Here is a 16,622-nt window from a genome sequence, read left to right as displayed (position 1 = left end):
CTCGGTAGTCTAAAGGCTCAGGACGCTCACACGGAATGTAAGAGATCCGGGTTCGACTCCCGGCCGAGGCAATATTTTTCGCAATAAGTTTATTACAGTTTTTTAAGATTTGGGAGAATTTGGGGGGATTATTTGTTTCAGATTGATTGTGTGAATCCGATAAATTCATCGGCTCTCAATTTATTTTCTGAAATATTAATTCAATTTAATTGAATGTATATTAGACAGTAGTTCAACACTCGACCGAAAAGGCGCTTTGTATTTAAAGTCTTAATAAAGAATAAACCTTTGAATTGGGCGTACACGGAAGATCGATCTCGGGTCTTAAGAATCGATTCATCGATTTAATCGGAACTTAAGAATCTATCCAAAAAATCGAGAATCAAAAGTAAAAGAATCGATTTTCTAAAAAATCGATGTTGAATTAAACATCCTTAATTCTTTCCACCATGGATCGAACGATCTTTCGAGGACAATATCTTTGTCATTATTTTCTAACTAAGGCTACGTTCCAAAACTTCCTCTCCAAGGAAGATTTTACTCTATATATTATAGTATACGTAACGTATACTATATATTTCGAATAAAATTTACCTCGGAGAGGAAGTTTCGGAACGTAGCCTAAGTTAATAAATACCAGCGTATTATTTCGTTTCCATGTAATTTCTTCAAATATTAATAATATTAAATTGTCAGCAAAGGCATAAGCTTTAAATATTTTATGTATTAATTAAAATTATAAATGATTGGCTAGAAACGAAACTATTATTACAAATGATATTTTGATTTGCATCGGTATAAATCAATGAGAAATCAATGAGAAATCAAAGCGTAAAATCAAAATTATGTATTTGCTAATTGAAAATTAAGGACCAAAATATGATGTCAGAATGACATAACGGAAACATCGGTTGATGAATTTTTGGTCACTTGACGTCATTCGTATCAATATGACCAGAATTTGACGTCAAAGTAACCTGTGTTTGCTACCTGGGTTTGAACTGTAAGCGGCCAAAAACAAAAGTTTTGAAAAAGCTTATAATGTAGAAAAATTGAAAGAAAAAGCTATACGAAAAAAAGAGGAAAGTTTAATCATTCAATTGGGAAGGATTGAGACCGCAGCACAGACTTTTGCATAACGCATAACGCATAAGCGAACCAATTAATCAGAATCTTTCTTTTCTTCCCATTTCATGAAAAAAAAATGTTGATTGATTGATTCCCTTATGCACTATGCATTATGCGTTATACAAGTGTCTGTGATGCCATTGGACTCAATTCCATGAGCATATGTCAAGCAGTGTGAATAGATCGTGGAGACGCGCGCACGTAAGAATCCTGCTCGCACGCGCATGAATACATGGATAACGCCGACAGTACTATAACTTTCAAGCTTTATAACTCGGAAAGTACTCAATAAAATGTTATTATAGTGTTTTGGAAAATTTTTGAGATAAGCTATAAGAATATGTAATAAAAAATAGAGATGTCTATTTAAAAAAACATTAATGACCTTGACCTAATTTTGACAATGTCTCTCAAGGTTAAGTCCATATTTCCATCATTCCCCTTTCAAGCCATGCGACTTTCATTGAAAAAATTTTTCAATAAAATTATTGAGTTGCGATAATCGACCATATTATTTAAAATAAAACACCCTGTATAATTATTATAATTACATATGTAATATAATATATGTCCACATGTCTTTATTCATTCTTTTTTCCTTTGTAAAATTGTTTTTTAGCGTAATAAAAATAATAATGAGAAAATGTCAAAAATAATTGAAGGGACAATTTTCGCGTTGTTTATTTAAAAAAAAAATCAAGTTTAGAGAAATGTAAAAAAATTATTCGTACACACATAATTATGTATAATTTTGTGTCATATAAAAAATTATTAGCAATTTTTTACATTTTTCCAGATGTTTTTTTAAACAAATAATGGGAAAATAATGGAGAAATAATGGGAAAATTATTTTTAAAATTTTTTTAAATGTTTTCATTATATTGTTATTATTTTTATTACACAAAAAATAATTTTTCAAAAAAAAAAAAGGATGAACAAGCATATGTATGAACCTGGAGGACAAAGACTAAAGCGGGGAGCATAGACTCTTGTATAACGCATATCACGCATAGCCACCAATACCAATTCAAAAACTTGATTTTGATCACATTTTCCAAAGCCTAGTTTGGTCTTCTTACTCGTATTCATAGTCTTTCCTTGAGGAATAAGGATTCCTTGTTTCTCATTTGACGTTTCATAAACCAAATAAGAAGCCTTGTGTGCCTTCCAATAAGCGATACAGTGCGACATAGTGATCATCTTTGTTTAACATTGGCAAACAACAAGAATATAATGATCCATTGTGTCACACTATGTCATTTATTAGCTTCCTTTTCTCAAGGAGGGTTACGAGTTTCCTTAAGGAGGAGGTGCAATTTTCATAACCAAGCAAACCTCCAAATTTATTTTGTCATATCGGTCTTTTTATTTTCGAAAGCTTTTAGTTTAGATCTGTAGCATCGATAATTATTTTTTTATAGCTTTTCTTTCGGAAATAAACTATGCCAGAAGCATTTTCTCCTTTTTCATATAATAAGCATTATGGTGACTGGTGGAAGCACTGATGCATATTAAAGCCGTTGTACACTGATTTAATTTTAGTATAAAAATAAAATGTAAATATCTCGAATTATGAAATACATATTTTACCTAATAGTGCAATAAAATGTATTGAATATTTCACGATTTAATCGATTTTTATGTTTATTTATAAACATATATTTATGTTATTTTGTGTATATACGGCGGTTTTTAATGTCATCAATGCGCACTGAGTGCGTCAATCGAATTCGCTATTAGTTTTATTTTTGTCCATTATTATTGCAAAATGTGCTTAATCACGATCTTATTTAATCAACAATACTTTTATAATTTTTATTATTCGTAATTCACAATATTAGGTTTGCATATATTGTATATTATGACATGTTGCCTTCAGTAGGTTACTTAAATCTCCAAAATATTCCTTCCTTCGGGAAGGCAGATTTGAGATCAATTTATGAAACAAGGTCTTGGAGAATCGAGGAATTCTTCATAGAGGCTTCCTCCACCCTTAAAATAAGGAAGGATTATGAATACGGGTGTTAAGAGACCTTATAGTGTAACAGAGATTCGCAAAGTGTCACGTGATCGATATATTCTCTGATTGGCTGAAGTAATTCGTAGTAGCTGCTATATTGAATTTACTATCAATATATTCAACATCGACTTCTGTCGGCTGCTGTGTAATAAGGTTAGTAAACTTATCCTTCAATGTTTTGTGAATATTTATCTATTATTTCATGCTTTGCATTGAATATTGCATACCTTATGTATGTACAGAATTTACATTATGCAATTCGTTGGTATGGTGATGATGTAAATTCTATACATACATAAGGTATATAACATTCAATGCAAAGCATGAAATAATAGATAAATATTCACAAACATTCCTATCTATCAGATATTGGATACACTGGAATACACGGTTTTTGATAGGCTGGAATCCTTATTCCTTATGCCTTATTCCTAATTCCTTATTTCTTCTATCGTAGCCGCACCATTTTTCCTTCCATGGTTGCATGGGCATGAGAAAAAAGAACCGAGCCAATGCGCGCATAGGATGCGCTGCGTTCTATGCGGTTCATGCATGAAACGGAACGCACTTCTTATATATAAGAAAACAAACATGGCAGATTCGAATCGCCAAAACGTATGATCGCAAAAATCAGTAAAAATATGATTGTGAGAATGGTGCTGTCACGACATCATAAGTCTGTTTTTCGTGGCTGAACTAGTGTATGTACAACATACATTTTTGAAAATTAAAATGAGATAGGTATATATGATAGTTGTCGAAAGCAAGAAAGTTTCAGTGCAGTCTAGTGCAGAAACAGAAAACGGATCACATGAATGTTTGAAGAATTACGTGGTGAAGCGAGGGCACCGCTTTAGTTATTTTCCTTGTTTCGATAGTTGACGATCACTGTTCTTTTTAAAGCAGTTGTTATCAGCATCTGTTATCAAGTACCTTTCTGGTATGTAAATGAATCGAATGTCATGTTGCGAAACGAAATTGTTAACATATATTTGCCAGATTGATTGCACAAACGGTGGATCGATCAAAAATCTGACATCTTCACCGTTTGATCCATTTGTTTAAAATATAACTTTTTTTTGTAATACTTGTTTAATTAAGGTTTACAAATAAAATTATAATTAAAAACAAACGAGTAATATTTATGTTTTACTTTGTTTATTTTCAGATATATTGCGTTATGTAATTGCTTTTTACACAGATTTCTCAAATTTCTTTTATGTATCTCGCGCGATTACACAAACGGAACAATTTTGTAAATTTTCGTCTGTATAAAAAACATTAGGTCCCTTTTTTATTGCTGTACTCTAAACCGGTGCAATAAGTTGAAGTGAAACAAACATTTGTTTCACTTCAACTTATTGCACTGTGTGTGTTAGTTCAGAAAGTGCAGCAATAAAAAACAGATCGATTATATCACTGAGACGATAGACAAAATTTTATACTCTCAAATTAAATCTATAATCGTAATTTATCTTTTACATTAGGTTTTATTCGACCCTTGATAATTTTGGTGACCTACAAATTTCTTTCAATGTTACATTATTTGTATTCTGGCATGTACCGATTTCAAAATGTATAAGCAAATAATACAAAAAGCTATATTTTCCAAATTAATATTAAATAAATATTCCTTTTTGTCATTTCACAATTTAATTTTTTTACATTATAAGTAAAAATTTGCAAGTTCAAGTTGTTAAAACAAAAAAATTAATATATGTTACACATACATAGTTTGAAAAGTGTATAGTATATATGTAATATTTTATCTTAATATTAGATTTGATTAATAGGTGATTACACGATTACGATGCCAAAATTACCACGTATCACTAGATCTTTGCGAATATTTACTTCTCTAGAGCACAGAGGAGAAACATTGGATTGCGAACCAAATGACTTACTGAAGAAAAGGCAGGAACGAACAAAAAGATTAAAAAGGTAGATCGATATATTAAATTGAAAAGAATATGGAATTTTTTATGTATGTTGTGAGTTTACATGATTTTTATATAATATTTGCTAGAAATATTAGATTCTCTCGCAATGTGTATATACATCCATTTATTCATACATATACATCTTGATATAACATATATTTATATATTCTAGCACTCTTGAGTGGCATGATATATATAAAAATGCATCTAAAAATCTTGCGGCACATCTGTTAGCATTGAGAAATATTGTGCAACAAGTTTTAGGTATGTAGTAAATAGCAATTGAATTTGATAAATAAATGATTCAATACCTTATTAGATAACATATTTCTTTAATAAAAAATTTTTATTTCCAGCAAATGAGTCCTCGGATGTTATTAATGAATTCACGGTTTATGCATTACGTTTATTAATTGAAGATAAAAGCTCATCGAAAGAAAAATATAATTTACTTGGCAAAAAATCAGGACATATAACGTTTCACTATGCAGAAGCTATGATGCAGGTATGGTATGATGTACAATTTTAATGTAGCACACAATATATACGCCTTTGATTATTTATTTTTTTTATTGCAATTCTACTTAGGTAGTCAATAAAATTCAGACAGAATGTCATGAAGAAGCTATGGAATTGTTATTAGAATCAAATGCGAACACTGCAGATTCACAGATTTTTGGAACAGATATTCCCTACAATCCAGCTAGGGTCGTATGGCCTGATACTGTTAAACTTCACAATATGTCTACAGAGAAGACAAATTCAAATACTGATAAATTTACAATGATGATACACGAAACGAAACCTTCAACACAGAAGAAATCTATAGTGAGTATCTGTTTAATGTTTGAACAAAAAATTAATTTTTTAGTCCTTTTTTATCATTTTCTCTGTTTATAGTTTGATAAAACAATATTTACAAACGGATTAAGAAGCTGTCACAAAAACTACAATGTAGAAATGTCATATGAAGATTTTGCAACAAAAATAATAGAAACATTAAAGATCTCTCAGAATATACAAGCGGAATTATTCGATTTATTAGGTTGTGAACACTTGGAATTTATCGAATATATTATTGAACATCAAAGGAGCATCGCATCTACATTTTCCTATTCAAAAGTATCCAAGAGACCGCAAACGAATGTGCGAGGCCCAATAATAAGTGGTCAAGTAACTATAGAATCCGAAAAGGAAAAGCAGTTGTACAAACAAGTACGTAAGGAGGAAAAGAGGTTCAACAGAATGGCGAACAAACGAGATGCCAAGTTAGAAACTGAGGAAAGAGAATTTGAAAGGAAAGAGAATGAACTGCAAATTAAGCGACAAGAGGCATTGAAAGCCACATGTACCCCGTTATTTCCTAAAATTAACACTTTAGAGAGAGGCATGCAGGAAGGTTTCCCATTTGTATTCGATTCTAAAGCGAATGTCAAGCAAGCGAGCATTATATCAGGACAAAAATTATTGTTGACCGAAGATGTTACAAGGGAGGATAATGAACTCTGTGAACGAGTACATATACCGATATCGAAAGAAGAACCTATTAACGTTAAAACGAATCCCGTGTCGATATCTTCCCTAGACGAGATCGGTCAAATAGCCTTTAGTGGCGTAACATCATTAAATAAGATTCAAAGTATAGTATTCGACGCAGCGTACAACACTAATGAGAATCTACTGATTTGCGCTCCGACCGGAGCGGGAAAGACAAACGTAGCCATGCTGACTGTGGTGCATCAATTGAAACAAAACATTCGAGACGGACAATTACAAAAGAATCAATTTAAGATAATCTATGTCGCGCCAATGAAAGCCCTAGCGGCGGAAATGACCGCAAACTTTAGCAAAAAACTCTATCCTCTAGGTGTGTGCGTTCGCGAGCTGACTGGTGATATACAATTGACAAAACAAGAGATTCAACAGACCCAGATGATAGTGACTACGCCGGAAAAGTGGGACGTCGTCACGAGGAAAGGTACGGGCGATATTTCCCTCACTAGTATCGTCAGATTGCTCATTATCGACGAGGTGCATTTGTTGCATGGTGACAGGGGACCCGTTGTAGAAGCGCTGGTTGCAAGAACCCTACGTCAGGTGGAGTCATCGCAGAGCATGATTAGGATAGTCGGGCTGTCTGCGACGCTTCCAAATTACGCAGATGTCGCGCGATTTTTGCGCGTCAGCCCACACAAGGGATTATTTTACTTTGATCATCGTTTCCGACCAGTGCCCCTCAGCCAAACTTTCATCGGCGTAAAGGCTATCAAGCCGATGCAACAGATGAGCGACATGGACTTGGTGTGTTACAAAAACGTCGTGGAGATGGTGCGGCAGGGCCATCAGGTCATGGTATTCGTGCATGCGCGAAACGCCACCGTTAGAATGGCGAACGTCCTGAAGGAGCTGGCATTAAAAAACGATACGCACAAGTACTTTTTATCCGACGGACAGGCAAGGTACATAAACAAGGCCTTTCCAAAGTCGCGCAACAAGTATCTTGGTGAGCTGTTCAACAGTGGACTGTCGGTGCATCACGCTGGCTTACTGCGCTCTGATAGGAATCTCGTTGAGAAATATTTCTCCGACGGTCTGATTAAAGTGCTGGTGTGCACCGCCACACTAGCTTGGGGCGTAAATCTACCTGCGCATGCGGTCATCATACGTGGAACCGAGATTTACGATTCCAAGCATGGCTCATACGTGGATCTGGGTATCCTGGATGTATTGCAGATCTTCGGTCGCGCTGGCAGGCCGCAATTCGACAAGTCGGGACACGCGGTCATCATTACCTCGCACAGCAAGCTGTCTCACTATCTCTCACTATTGACGAATCAAATACCGATCGAGAGTAGTTTCATCACATACTTGGCCGACAATTTGAATGCCGAGATAGCGTTAGGCACGATATCCAACGTGACAGAAGCGGTCGAATGGTTAAGCTACACCTATCTTTTTGTACGAATGAAATTGAACTTTCAGGCGTACGGCATGGTTTATCAGAACCTCATGAATGATGTGAATCTCGAAAAGAAGCGGAAGGAGCTCATCGACGTCGCCGCGAAGGCATTGGACAAAGCGCAGATGATCAGATATGATGCGCGCACTGGTGATCTCAATGCTACTGATTTGGGACGTATTGCGAGCCATTATTATCTCAAGTACGACACGGTCGAGATCTTCAACGAACTCCAGAAGTCTCTCATGACCGAGACGGAGATTCTTGCGATGATATCGCACGCTCAGGAATTCGAACAGCTCAAGGTACGAGACGATGAGGTGGACGAGTTAGACGAGTTGATAAAAGAATGCGAGCTCATACCACAGGGCGGTGTGGAGAATGTCCACGGTAAAGTCAATATATTGTTGCAAACGTATCTTTCCAGGGGCCGAGTAAACACGGCCTCATTGATATCCGATCAGGCTTATATCACGCAGAATGCTTTGCGAATAGCCAGAGCGCTCTTCGAGATTATGCTCCGGCGTAATAACGCAATAATGGCCGGACGATTGCTGCAGATGGCAAAGATGTTCGAGGCGCAACAATGGGACCTGTTGACGCCATTGCGCCAATTCGACTGCCTCTCCATGGAGGTGATCGACAAGATCGAGTCACGCAACTTGGAGATTTATCGGTTGCAAGAGATGGACGTGAAGGAAATTGGAAATATTTTACGGAACCAACACGCGGCGATAATGGTGAAAAAGTGCTGTGACGAATTGCCCGCACTGGACGTAGACTACAGCTTGCAGCCTATTACGCGCACCATCCTGAGGATACGACTGAAATTAATGTCACGGTTCCGCTGGAACGATAAGGTTCACGGGAAGAATTCGCAAGCTTTCTGGATATGGATTGAGGATCCGGATAATAACTTTATTTATCATCACGAGTATTTTATACTGACGAAGAAGATGGCCTGTCAGAACCTCGAGCAAGAACTCGTCATGACTATACCATTGTCCGAATCGTTACCGACGCAGTATCTCGTCCAAATCACAAGCGATCATTGGCTCGGTTGCGAAGCTACGTTTCCGTTGACCTTTCATGATCTCATTCTGCCAGAGACTCATCCCCCGCACACAGATCTGCTAGAATTGCAACCGTTACCGATAACTGTTCTCAAAAATCCAAATTTTGAGAGCTTGTATAACTTTTCCCATTTTAATCCAATACAGACGCAAATCTTTCATTGTTTATATCACACGGATAACAATGTTCTTCTCGGTGCTCCGACTGGCTCGGGGAAAACAATTGCAGCGGAGATTGCTATGTTTCGCGTTTTCAAACAGAATCCCGATCAGAAGGTCGTTTACATAGCGCCCCTGAAAGCTCTGGTCAGGGAACGCATAAACGATTGGAAGGAACGACTGGAGGAACGACTAGGTAAAAGAGTGGTGGAGCTGACTGGAGATGTGTCACCTGACATAAAGATGATAGCCAGCGCGAGTGTGATCGTCACGACACCCGAGAAGTGGGATGGTATCAGCCGAAGTTGGCAAACGCGAAGTTACGTGAAGAAAGTGGCACTTATAGTGATCGACGAGATTCATTTGTTGGGCGAGGATCGCGGTCCGGTACTCGAGGTGATCATCTCCCGTACTAATTTCATATCCTCGCATACGCATAACAAGGTCAGAGTCATCGGGCTCTCGACCGCGCTGGCCAACGCGATAGATTTGGCCAATTGGCTCGGTATCAAAGAGATGGGTCTCTATAATTTCCGGCCGTCCGTAAGACCAGTACCACTGGAAGTTCACATCAGCGGATTTCCTGGTAAACATTATTGTCCCCGGATGGCAACCATGAATAGACCAACCTTTCAGGCGATCAGGCAACATGCGCCCACTAGTCCTTCTCTCGTATTTGTCTCCTCTCGCAGGCAAACTCGCTTGACCGCTCTCGATCTGATTGCCTATCTCGCGGCGGAGGATAATCCCAAGCAATGGTTACATATGCCGGAAGAACAAATGAACGACATTCTGGAAAATATAAATGACTCGAATCTAAAGCTCACACTCGCCTTTGGAATTGGCCTTCATCACGCCGGTCTTCAAGACAGAGACAGGAGAACTGTGGAGGAATTATTTATCAATAATAAGATACAGGTATACATACAGATAAAATCAGTTGCAACTATACCTTCAACAGCTTTGATTGTATTTCGAATTTTTAATCCGTATCAATATGAATGTAATTGCATTAATCAATTGGTTAATGTAGGTACTAATCACGACGGCCACTTTGGCTTGGGGTGTCAATTTTCCTGCTCATCTGGTGGTGATAAAGGGTACGGAATATTATGATGGCAAACTAAAACGTTACGTAGATATGCCGATAACGGATGTTCTCCAAATGATGGGTCGCGCTGGCAGACCACAGTTTGATGATTCTGGTGTGGCGGTCGTTCTTGTGCACGACTTAAAGAAAAATTTTTACAAGAAATTTTTATACGAACCGTTTCCCGTGGAATCGAGTCTGATAGGAGTATTACCTGATCATATTAATGCTGAAATTGTCGCTGGTACCATCAAGAACAAACAAGAGTTTCTCGATTATTTAACGTGGACATATTATTTTCGAAGATTGATGAAAAATCCGAAATATTATGATCTGGATATCTTGGAGCCTTATTATATCAATGAATATCTCTCGAGATTGGTAGAGACCACCGTAAAGTCGTTAATGGATTCGCATTGTATCGATTATGATGAGGTATCGATTACGATGATAAAATCTATTGGAGTAACATAATAATTTACAATAGATAAATTTCCTGATATGTTTCTATCTAGGACGAACAAACTTTACTTTCGTTGCCGATGGGTAAGATAGCGTCATTTTATTATTTGTCGCATAATACGATGCTGATGTTTATGCAATCGCTAGAGGAGAACTTGACGTTGGATCAGTATTTACGTACACTCTGCAACTCATATGAATACAACGAATTACCTGTGCGACATAATGAGGAATTATTGAACGAGTAAGTCTTTGAAGAGATAAGTAAGTCATTCGAGTTTCTTTCGCTTACTTTTTTTTTTATAAACGCAAATGTTATTTAACAGGGAACTAGCAAAATTATGTCGTTATTCCTCAAATCAGTATGATTCTCCACATACAAAAGCATTTCTCTTGCTGCAAGCTCATTTCTCAAGACTACTATTACCTTGCACCGATTATATCACTGATCTGAAATCAGTGCTCGATCAAGCAATCAGAATAATACAGGTATGAATATAAATTTAATTTCTAAAATGGATATGGCATAGGCCTTTTATACGTATGTACATTTAGATTTGATTACTGACTATACTAACAGAAAAACATTTTCAGGCAATGATCGACACAGTCGCAGAACGTGGATGGTTAACAAGCACATTAAGGATAACGCAACTGTTTCAAATGATTGTGCAAGCACGATGGATAGATGAATCTGCAATAATGACGTTACCGCATATAAGGATGGAAGATTTACACTTGTTTTCATCGTTGTCGATGGCTCTTCCAATATTATGTTCCACAACATACGACAATTATAACAGACTTGCAAAGCTTTTACATGAAGGAGAATATCGGGTAGATCAAATACGTGAGGTAATAAAATTGGAAAGATATCTGTCTAATATTTACATGTGTGTGGTGTGTGTTATAAAAAATATTATTTTTTTATGTTGAAAAGTTAAAACATTTTCTAGATACATCAAGTAATCAGAGATATGCCGATAATATCCGTTGATTTAATATTGGAGAATTCTTGGGACATCAACGTTGAAAAGAGGAAGATAATGCTGAAGCCTAATAACGATGACGCCATAGCAGTTCGACGAAATGAGGAGTACACATTAACTATTGGATTGAAAAGAATGAATAATACTAAAGTTTTAAAAGCACACTGTCCAATGTTTTTGAAAGGAAAGGATGAAAGTTGGTTTTTGATATTAGGCGACATTCAGAATAAAGAATTATGGGCTTTAAAAAGGGTGTCCGGTATAAATAATCAGCAGAAATATCATCAATTACAATTTACTGCACCTAATAGTTTGGGTAAATAACTCATTAATTTGTCTGTAATGCTTTTCTTGTACGAGCATATCTCTTCGAGTTTCTTGAAGTATAAATTTCAACATTTATTTTAGGAATAACAAAGTTAGCATTCTACTTGATTTCTGACTGCTACATGGGATTGGATCAACAGTATAGTATTTGTTTAGATGTAACATGCTAAATATTTAAATAATAACCAAACACCTAAGACTGAAAACAATAGGTGATATATTAATTGCCGCAAATCTTTCTATTGTTAATATAAGGATTACAAAAATAAAGAAAAAGCAAATTTATAAGATTGTTAATGTATGTATTGAGATGAGTGCGAAAGATGAGATTTGCTATAGATGTATATGGATATGATTATAGGGGATATTTACCATAAATTGTGTACAGAAACTTGTATTTTTTTTTCACGTAATTTTATTACACGTCTATGAAATATATATGTATAGATTATATTGGTTTTTTTTCATACAAATATAAACCTTATTACCTCGGTATATAAAGATAGAAAAAGCAACACGTGCAGGATCAGTTGTATGATTTCATACAATACTTTTGTTACAAACCAGTTCTTTTACTGCCAAATGAATCGATTATTGTATATCATTCATTTTAATTAATGTTTTGGCGAGATAGGATTCTATATTGTAGATCACTTATGCTTTTGCGAAATGTATTGTTTGATAAAGTGTGTAATACACATAAAAAGTCTTAGGAATAAAAAATTATTGAATGCATTTAGGTATATATACTGATCCTTTTTTAAATTTACATCGTGTCACAGTAATATAATATTTAATTTATTCGGTTTATTTCCCTTCTGTCCTCTCTATGCTTAGGTAATAATAGATTATATAATAGGAAGGATATGAGATCGTTCCATTGCTTTGTATGAAAAGAAAAGAAAAGAAAAGAAAATTTGTGAACGCGCGCACATGTATGTATTTTAAATCCTTAAGTCCAAAATTCTCGTACTGATATATCAATTATGACACAGATTCATACTAAGGGCACAGAAGAGACTTTACAAAATGTTTATAAGTCCAATAGCATATTTAATCTAATTTAATCACAGAATAAATGGCGAAATGATTCAAGTAAATTTTGTTTATGTGATGTATTAAATTTAATTGAATTCTCTCTCTCTCTCTCTCTCTCTCTCCCCTCCCTCTCTATGTGCACACGCGCGCGCACGCACGCATATAGGGTGTCCCATTTTTAATAATGCATTAAAATTTCTGGAAAACTATGATAGATGTCTCCTTCCGAACCATATAACTTTTGTTTGAAACATTTTTCCGTATCTACCATAGTTTTCGAGAAATCTTAATTCATTATTTAAAATGGCGCGCGCGCGTATATACAGGATATCCCGAAAGGCATGCGGGTCGCGGGGAATGGCAATAACTTGGCAGGCGCGCCGGTCAAGTCATGACATGAAGGCTCGTCTGCCAAATTATTACCACTCCATGCCGAACCATCAATGGGCGTACGCTTTGGTATTAATAGACCGAACGGATGCGCTTATTCGGCTATCTTTAACGATTAATGTCTCATTAACTATTGCGAGCATTGCAAAAAAAATGGTAGAGGATTTTTCGATTCAGTTTAATTCGCTCTATCTACACAAAAGCGATTAGCAAAAACTTTCGGGACAGCCTGTATGTATGTATGTATGTATGTATGTATGTATGTATATATATTTCAAATGTCAAAAATAGCAAACGTTATTTTTATAACAGTATATAATTTTGTAATCTAAGCTTAAATTAATCTATGCCAATCTAGAAACAATTTTAAAATTTTGCTAATTCATAGTATAGCCTAAACATAACACAATTCAAGAGGTAAAAATTATATTACTTCTAACATAAATAGTACATTTAAAATATAAATTTAGGTACAAATTAACAGTTTTAATACATCTCTCTAATTATATATATAAAAAGTATCTAATTTGTAAGTGCCAATAAACAATATTCTCTTCTTTGCCAATAGTTTGAAATCTGCTTACTCAAAAGTGCACATGCAAGAAACACACTTCGCTGTTAATTCTAAAATAGTTTTATCAAAAATCAAAGCAAAGAAATATTTAAGCTCCTTCCCATTGAAATCTGGAAGTACTGAATATCTCTTGTAAGTAATAAACCGAAACGCAGTTATATAAAAAGTTTCGGTAATAGTACATTTCTATCTGTTAACATATAGCGCAAGAATTAATATTTGTCCCAACACCCATCGCATAATAGTCATATTATACAAATAATATTAGAAGTTACAGTAGTTAAATTCAGTGTCTCCTTTTGCATTATAAAATCTCAACGTTCAACCTAGTCTCGTTTATAATAATTTATAGAAGTTTTTACTGTTAAATCATCTTACTGTTAAACATCATTCCACTTTAAGAAAATGCCTATAATCAGCGAACTGACCAATGACCATATTTGATATTGTGTATAGTTTTATCACTCAAGAACTAAGGAAGCACTAGCATAACTGACAGAACTGTCATTCATATTGTTACATTGACTACTTTGAGCATATTTCAAAAATTTCAGATTCATTCTTTGACCATTTGTATTTCCTTTAAGACTGTGAATTGCCTGTATGAAGACATAAAATACAACATTGATTAAAATAATTAGAATCTAACTCACTTAGGACCTGGGCACAAATCAATAGAATAAATGTTAGGGACAGGAATAAATATTAAGATTTCAATCTATCAGATTACACTAGAATACACGGTTTCTGATAAGTTGAAATCTCAATATTCCTATTTTTAATATTTCCTCCATTGTGCGCAGGACCTTATCTATTTCATGTTCTTGCTTTATTATTACCTGCAACAAAACGCCAATTGGATGTCGGCCACATATAGTATTGCCATATTTCTTAAGATATTCGGTGAACATTAGAGGATTCAAAGTCTCTATAATGTCCATACCCTAATTTAACGAACATATGTAACATTATAGACATTGTAATATATTTAAATTACGAAATTAATCGTTACCCCCGCTCAAAGAAAAGAAATTAAAAACCATACCATTTTGTCGAGATTTTGAATAGATCTATGTATAGGTCCACATGATCTATCATAATAAGTATAGCGAAAACGTTGTCCCCAGTGACAGAAATCTGAAGAAATGACGAACAATGTTTGCGGATCAGCCATGTAGGGCGCTAACAATCTCCCGTAAAGCGCCTCTCTTTCCGGACTCAAAGATCCCACCAAAATTGGGATTACAGTAAATGAGTCTTTGAATCTATAAATACATATATATATACACATATATATATATATATATATAAGCCATACATAGAGACCCATATAAATAAGATGAATCATTCTTATTATTCAGTAATAAACAGAGAAATTGTATATGTTCCTAGCTTAGTACAATTTTTTCTCGATATATTTTTGCGTATTTTTGCTATATTTAAGATGGAAATTAATTTATGTATCTATAAACATACCCTTCCATAACTTTAGCAATAAACGGCAATTGCATCTCAATGCTATGTTCTTCTTCATCTGTGTTCAAATCCATGCATTCAAAATGACCAGTTTCTTCAAGTTCTCTTCTCACTATTAAAAATATATCCGTTTTGTAAATTCAAGGATTGTACTTTATATGCTACATACAAGAAGCATTTTTCCTTACATAAAATATTTTTTTCACTATTTGTTATAAGTTGAGCATTAAAAAAAAAAGCAAAATATAAATATGTTAATATAGGGATAATAACGAAAAATATATATAAGCACCTTGTTGATCAATAAGTAGATCATATAACGGTGTTCGGTAAATGGAAGCCGAAGATAGGGCACAACCTGGTAATCTCACATGATGAGAAGGCCCTAGAATAAATATCCTACGGCTGCATAACAGCACGTTGCACGGTTCATTTGACTGAGAAATTTGAAAAATTACAAACTAAACTATATATTATAAAGGCTACTTTATATGAAAATTTACATTGATTAAACTATCACAATATAAACTGATATTCTCTTTTAATGATTACAATAAGATATTACAATTATAAAATAACATAAATGTAATTTATAGATTGGTAATTTAAATTATATTTTAACATTTTATAAATTGTGATTAAACATTTATTTATAAAATGCTAAGATAATATAGCTAATATAATTCACACTTACACAACTACAGGACTAATTTGTCGATAAGCAAAACCAGCACATGCTCCACAATAGCTGTATCCTGCATGACTGTAAATTGATATACGTTAATACATACACACATATGTGTGTGAGAGAGTATGTGTATCTTAATAAACTTGAATATTATATTGGACTACTAACGGGGCAATGATGGCTCTCGCGGGTCCATGGGATAAATCAGCAGCGCTTAACCAACCTTCCAACTGTTTACTCAATTCTGAACCTATTGCAAACAGAGATTTTAACTTTAATAATATATGAATCAAAATTTTTATTATAAAA

At 34.8% G+C, this 16,622-nt stretch overlaps 2 protein-coding genes across 3 annotated transcripts in view; one reads left to right on the top strand and one right to left on the bottom strand.

Moving 5' to 3' along the window:
• The first annotated feature begins 3,758 nt into the window (after positions 1-3,758).
• On the top strand, positions 3,759-12,603 carry LOC108756576 (activating signal cointegrator 1 complex subunit 3). Of its 2 annotated transcripts, none has more exons than XM_018500486.1 (12): positions 3,759-4,088; positions 4,942-5,089; positions 5,261-5,352; positions 5,445-5,593; positions 5,677-5,916; positions 5,989-10,197; positions 10,313-10,804; positions 10,885-11,075; positions 11,158-11,320; positions 11,426-11,686; positions 11,788-12,136; positions 12,229-12,603. In XM_018500486.1, exons 2-12 carry the CDS (start codon positions 4,959-4,961, stop codon positions 12,315-12,317), a joined length of 6,366 nt encoding a protein of 2,121 aa, XP_018355988.1. In that variant the 5' UTR covers positions 3,759-4,088; positions 4,942-4,958; the 3' UTR covers positions 12,318-12,603. The 2 variants fall into 2 exon arrangements, with proteins under 2 accessions (XP_018355988.1, XP_018355987.1); XM_018500485.1 differs by having other exon boundaries at positions 4,929-5,089; positions 12,229-12,317.
• Positions 12,604-14,022: 1,419 nt separating this feature from the next.
• The window catches only part of LOC108756526 (protein MEMO1), a 3,508-nt gene continuing 908 nt past the window's right edge, over positions 14,023-16,622 (bottom strand). Inside the window, exons 2-8 of the mRNA XM_018500408.1 lie at positions 16,482-16,563; positions 16,320-16,388; positions 15,918-16,030; positions 15,626-15,737; positions 15,195-15,414; positions 14,989-15,093; positions 14,023-14,748 (exon numbers count right to left, since the gene is read on the bottom strand). Coding sequence (XP_018355910.1) covers positions 14,611-14,748; positions 14,989-15,093; positions 15,195-15,414; positions 15,626-15,737; positions 15,918-16,030; positions 16,320-16,388; positions 16,482-16,563 — 839 coding nt within the window. The 3' untranslated portion in view covers positions 14,023-14,610. The remainder of the gene's footprint in view (positions 14,749-14,988; positions 15,094-15,194; positions 15,415-15,625; positions 15,738-15,917; positions 16,031-16,319; positions 16,389-16,481; positions 16,564-16,622) is intronic.

This window comes from Trachymyrmex septentrionalis, unplaced genomic scaffold (assembly GCF_001594115.1).
Source record: "Trachymyrmex septentrionalis isolate Tsep2-gDNA-1 unplaced genomic scaffold, Tsep1.0 scaffold128, whole genome shotgun sequence".
In the NCBI taxonomy this organism is placed as follows: Eukaryota; Metazoa; Arthropoda; class Insecta; order Hymenoptera; family Formicidae; genus Trachymyrmex; species Trachymyrmex septentrionalis.
Note: the sequence above shows the minus strand (reverse complement) of the source record. Positions and strands in the feature narration are given on the sequence as shown.